General features: G+C 37.6%; 1 protein-coding gene across 1 annotated transcript; it reads left to right on the forward strand.

Annotated features, from left to right (window-relative positions):
* The first annotated feature begins 3,497 nt into the window (after positions 1-3,497).
* On the forward strand, positions 3,498-4,909 carry LOC116199967. Its single transcript, XM_031530572.1, has 2 exons — positions 3,498-3,785; positions 3,952-4,909. Exons 1-2 carry the CDS (start codon positions 3,578-3,580, stop codon positions 4,515-4,517), a joined length of 774 nt encoding a protein of 257 aa, XP_031386432.1. The 5' UTR covers positions 3,498-3,577; the 3' UTR covers positions 4,518-4,909.
* The last annotated feature ends 952 nt before the right edge of the window (positions 4,910-5,861 follow it).

Below are 5,861 nucleotides of genomic sequence, written 5' to 3' on the forward strand. Positions count from 1 at the left end.
TAGTATTGTACTGAGATAAAAGACAAAAAAAGAACTCTTGAATATACTAGACGCACATTCTTTTTTTGGTGTGCATTCTGATATGAAAGACGCACTTTCACTTATGGTTGTCAAAATCGCGATTCTACCTAGAATTAGTCGATGATCGTAAAATCGTAAATCGTAGAATCATCTCGTGAATCGTAAGATTCTATCTATAATTAAAAAAAATATATATATATATATATATCTATCTATCCAGAGATTGATTCGAGAAACAGTTTACAAACGTATAAATGGCTTTTTATGATTAAATGTGTATATTTTTGCAGGTATTAACAGCTGGAAACTTGGAAGCATGACAAATTTCACATATGGCTCGATTCAGTTTCTGTTCCGTCTCGTAAACGAGGAGGTTGTAAAACAGAATCAAATGGCAATGAAAGTATCACCTGGTTGGCAAATCCAATACTGAACCCAAGGAAGATTCGACCCAAAACTAGCATCTAGATCATATTTAGCAGAGCAACATAAGATAGCACCAAAACAAGATAGGACTACTCCAAGAATTATGGAAGCCTCTCTACCTGGTCTGGTTGAAGCTTGGGCACTCGAGAACAAGAGGAAATGCTGAGCAAGAAGAAATCGCGGAAGTTCGGACCGTCGAGGATTAGGGCAAAATCGGGAGAAAGGGGGAAATGGGCACTAGCAGTCTGGCAGAACAAGAAGAAATACTGAACAAGAAGAAATCGTTGAAGCTCAGACCGTCGGAGACTCGGAGGATTAGGGCATAGTCGGGAGAAAGGGGGAAATGCCGGAGAAGAAGAAAGGGAAAAGAGGAAACAAAAAAAAAAGGTGTTGGGCTCAAGACCAATGGGTTGGGCTTCGGCCCGACTCTGGCCTGGCCTTCGCCCAAGGGCCCGAATTTGGGCTGGGCTTCGCCCGAGTCTGGGCTGAACCTCGAATCGCAAATTTGGCCCGATTCTGCGATTCACGGTCCGTTCACCATCGATTTTACATTTCCCCACTCAGCCCATTGAATCGGAATCATATACCCCTCCGAATGTAGAATTGTATGATTTTACGATTCGAATCACGATTCTGACAACCATACTTTCACTCCTCCTGTATTAAGCTTTGAAAGATTTGGGACCAATCTAACTCAAAATTGCAAGGAAACAAATTTGAGTGTCTTGAATTGAGAAAATTCGTGATTGGGCGAGTTTTACCTTTTAATGTTTTCAACATGACCCAAACCGAATTAGCCGAGACTAATGGGACTTCTGAATATTAGGGTGAAGATAAACAAATAGGGAATTAAATAAATAAATAAGTAATATTATATTAATAGGTCAAAACTAAAAAAACCGCTTGAGAATATAAAAAGGTTGTCTGCTCTCCCTATGGGAAAAATGGACTAACTTTTATTTATTTATATATTTTTTATGGTCATTTCACTGATATTTTCTTGAAAGACTTCAAAATCGCAAGAAAAAAATTTCGATTATCGCGAATTGAGAAAATTCGTGATTGGGCGAGTTATACCATTTATTGTGTCAAGATGATTTAAACTGAATTAGTCGAGACTTGATTGGATTTCTGAATATTCGGTGGAGATCGAAAAAAAGGAAATTCAAATAAATAATAAATAATATTATATTAATAGGTCAAAACTAAACAAAAAAACTTGAGAACAAAAAAGTGGTCCACTCTCCCTATGGGAAAGATGGACCAACTTTTATTTTATACTAGGTGGAAGCCCGTGCGATGTCGCGGGGTCTAGAAGATTTTTTTAATTATTTATTATTCACATTAAATCAATTTATGTAATACTGTAAGTAGCATGTAGACAAAACAAGGTTTGATTTTTTGAAGACACTGCGTTATTCGATTTTTGTGGTTAGTTCTATATCTATATGCATCAAAATCCCGGGAACGGTAGATCGAGTTCCTGGATATTTGGACTGGCTATTTCGACACTACTTACTCGGTCTACTTTTTTTACGCTTTGACATAGTTAGTCTATTTGAATATCTATAAAGGACAAACAATTAAAATCGTCCAAATGGAGCGCATAAGATATTTTTCTTCACAATAGTTTTAATATACAGTAAGAATTGTAAAAGTGAAAAAAGAAAAAGAAAAGAAATGCGACTGCATAATAAAAGCACATAGCTGCACTATATCTTGCTTATTGGGTTGATAATTAATTGAGTTATCAAATGAGAGATAATCAGAACTGCATACAATACTCATTTTATTGACTATACTAGTTAGTAGTTATCAATAAGAAAATGGCTGGGCATACATTTAAGAGAGTCGCGATTAGGCATACCGTGATTGCTCCTAGTTCCTTCACACAAATTTTATGGATCAATTTAAAGGAGCAATGAAAGGAAGGACTAAAATAAATACACAAATTTCTGTAACATTTGGTTACTAAATTAACTGTGCTAATGTGGATTGGTTCAAATAGTTCAATACTTCTTCTTTTTAATTAAGGTTTCGAGTTCAGTTTCATGAATGAGAAAATTCATGATTGAGAGAATTTTATTCCCTCGTAGGTCTATCCAACTTGAGTACCTGAGTATATCAAATTCCACTAAGTTCTCGGATATTAGGTGTTATATAGTGAAAAAAATTTAAGTAACTGAAAAATAGACTTAAAAGATAAATGACCGATTAGACTTAAGGAGCAAAATGATAGCCCTTTTCTGGGAAGGATTCTGTGCTACCTATTTAAACGTAAGAGCTTGCTTGTAGATAAGTTGAGTATTAGGTGTGACTCACAGTTGGCGATTTAAAATATTTAGTCTTTTCGAGTGGACACTACCCGAAACAAATTTCCATCTTATGTTTTTATGGACATAAAATCGAGAAAGAGCATTTAATACAATAACACACGATCAAGAGATTCTGGATTCGATTTTGATTTTAAGTAATGAGACTCCTTTCCTATTAAAATCATTTTTTTATTACTTGATGCAGTGGCTTCAATAACCTAACCATACATTTTAACTCGTCAAACAATTAAATATAATATTTTCTCAATAATCATCATAATTAGTTTTGTTTACGTGAGATTTAAGTTTACAAGTTTCCTATATTATTATCTCATTTTTAAGTTAGATTTTCTATATCTTTCTTTTTCGAATCAATTCTTAATTTCTAAATATTTTTGGATAACATCATTTTACCTCTAATAAAGTAATATAACATCATTTTATCTCTAATAGCATAATACAATTTTACGAACGAAATAATGTAAAATGGGGAATATTAGTTGATGTCTCAAAAAAATAGGTAAATAGTGAAAAGTTAAGGATATGACAGTTTTGTAATAATCATTACCTAATAACTAATTCAAGATCTTATGATAATAATATTCGAAAATATCATTTTTGCCAAATTGCATTCGTTTTCTTTTATATGAGTAATTACATTGTTTTTCGTTTTTCATAATTCTTATTCATTTATTTAGGTATTTTTTTAAATATTATTTTGTTTCATCGTCCAACGGAATTAACGGAAACATCACAAAACATACAGAGTCGAAATTGGAGAGAGAGAGAGAGAGAGCTCCAGACTTCCCCCGGAGATGGCGACGAACGATCGTGGCAGAGAAGAGAGGAGGAGAAGGATCATGGAGAGTGGCTCGGATCGAATAGCTCTCATCACCGGTCGACATGTCCATAACCTTCCGTCATCGCCACCGCGGTCGATCGATTCAATCGCCGGCGATTCATCTCTTTCATCGTCCTCTCACGATCACAGCCAAATTCCACACGCTCCTGATCCAATCAAAGGTGAATAATTCAAATTCTTCTCGACGATGTTAGGGTTCGCCCCGTAACTGTACGGATTTCCTTGAAGGATAAGTGTCCCAATCTGTTTCCGCAATTCTGACCGGATAGTATGTAATGGATCCGACCTAACTCATGCTGTTTATGCTGTGATCGCATCGTTCTCTAGATACACCAGTGGACAACGAGACTTCTGAAAGAGACGCCACGAGAATTGGAGGGCAGCTCGGGGCTGATATTCTCCGACACGAGACTGGTAAAGGTGAGGTACAGCCTCTTGCTTCACGCGATAGAACCGACTCGGTAGCTTTGGCACAGCCACGTGACAGGCCTAACCTCTTCAGCTCGAGACAACTTAATTCGTGCATCCTAGAGTCAGAGAGGACTCGTGCCTTCTGCGCTCTTGTCATAGCGGTTCTTGTTGTTCTGTCTTACGTGGGATATCCGCTGTTCGGGAGCCACATAGTGAAGTCGGGCAGCATCATAGCCTCGAGGCCTCTTTACATACTCTTGCTGACGGATGTAACCATCGTGCTAGCTCGGCTTCGAAATGCACAGAAGAGCTTGGGGGAGCCCGTGGAAGAAAAGAAGGCACCTAAGGAAGAGAATCAGAATTGGGACGGAGCGGTTAAGGTTTTAGAGAGAGGCCTGGTGGCTTACCAGTCCATTCGGGCAGTCTTCATAGATTGCAGCATCTATATGGTGGTTGTCATCTGCGGCCTCTCCCAAGTGTAGCTCTTTCCATGGAATCCGAGATCAGGGTTTCTTAATTTCTTCAAAAGCATTTGATAGTCTTGCCTAGAAAATTACTCGTCTCATAATGTTTTGAACTTGTCCAAATTTATCTTGCGCGTGTAAATTCCCTGTCTTTTTGCTAAGTAACATTTGTTGCTTCGGATTATCTCCATCCAATTTAACATGTTAGTGTGAGCTCATCCATGTACTTCATGTTCTTTCGATTAGGAATCCATTGTCAGTAAAATTCTGTATTTCATGTTCTGGTTGGATCTCGGAGTTCCTGTCACTGACATGATGAAGGCATATTTAGCTATATGGTCTTGTATATTGTACAAAGCCTGTGGCAGCAATAATAACCGACAAAAGTATACAATCGGACCTTTTCCTTTTGTGCAGTGGTTCTTGCTGGTAGAAGTTGCTGATTATTTGCCTCCTTGTTTAGTATTCTTTTTCCTTTCAGAAGCAGACGTCCATTTCTTTACGATATCTGGTTCCCTTTAGTAACTGTTCAACTGTGCAGACGGGCAAAAGAAGAATTTTAAGTTCATTATGTTATTAGTTGCAGTTACTTGGTGCAACTCTTGACTCTATGTAAGACAATTTTCCTACCATGGCTTTTGCTGTAATAGAAGCATATAATGGTTGGGATGCTTCCCACCTCAAAATTCTGATACTAATACAGAAGTGAGTCTTGTAAACCCATATAGAAACATAGCGCCAGATGACATATATGGTCACAGATGGCTATTTGGAATGAGTAGATTGAAGAAACTAAAGCAGAGTTATGATTGAATGGCACTCACATGGGCTTCATGCTGAAGTGCAATTCGTTGTGGTGGCCGGTTACTTAAAATCAGTTTCAGCATAAAATCTCAAAGGAAGAGAAAGAGCCTCTGATTTTCCGAGTAGCAATGGTTGCTTTCATGGCAAGGACACGGCTTCGAGGGACAGATTTACTTGTCATCAGTGTGCTCTATATCTTGCTGGTGGCTCAGTAAATACTCAGTACTTCATTCCCGGTAATTATTGAACTTTTCTCTAAGCTTCTCAAAGGAAACAGGTCAACAGAAACCAAAGGCACTTCGCATAATTTAACCCGATAGCAGAGTATATATCAAAATGTATTGGAACTGTAAACATTCTGATAAAATCTGGCAAGGCTTCCTTCCAGAATGCATGACATGGAAAAATAGGACGAATATAATTCCAACGGTCATCAGTTGAGATAAAAGTATCTCACATTTTAATCATGGTTGAACTAATGGATGAGCTCGCAATGTCTTTGTTTCTTGATCTTATTTTTATTGTCTCATGGAGTCCATGGCAAAGCTCCGCTCGGGT

Source organism: Punica granatum, chromosome 3 (assembly GCF_007655135.1).
Source record: "Punica granatum isolate Tunisia-2019 chromosome 3, ASM765513v2, whole genome shotgun sequence".
Lineage (NCBI taxonomy): Eukaryota > Viridiplantae > Streptophyta > Magnoliopsida > Myrtales > Lythraceae > Punica > Punica granatum.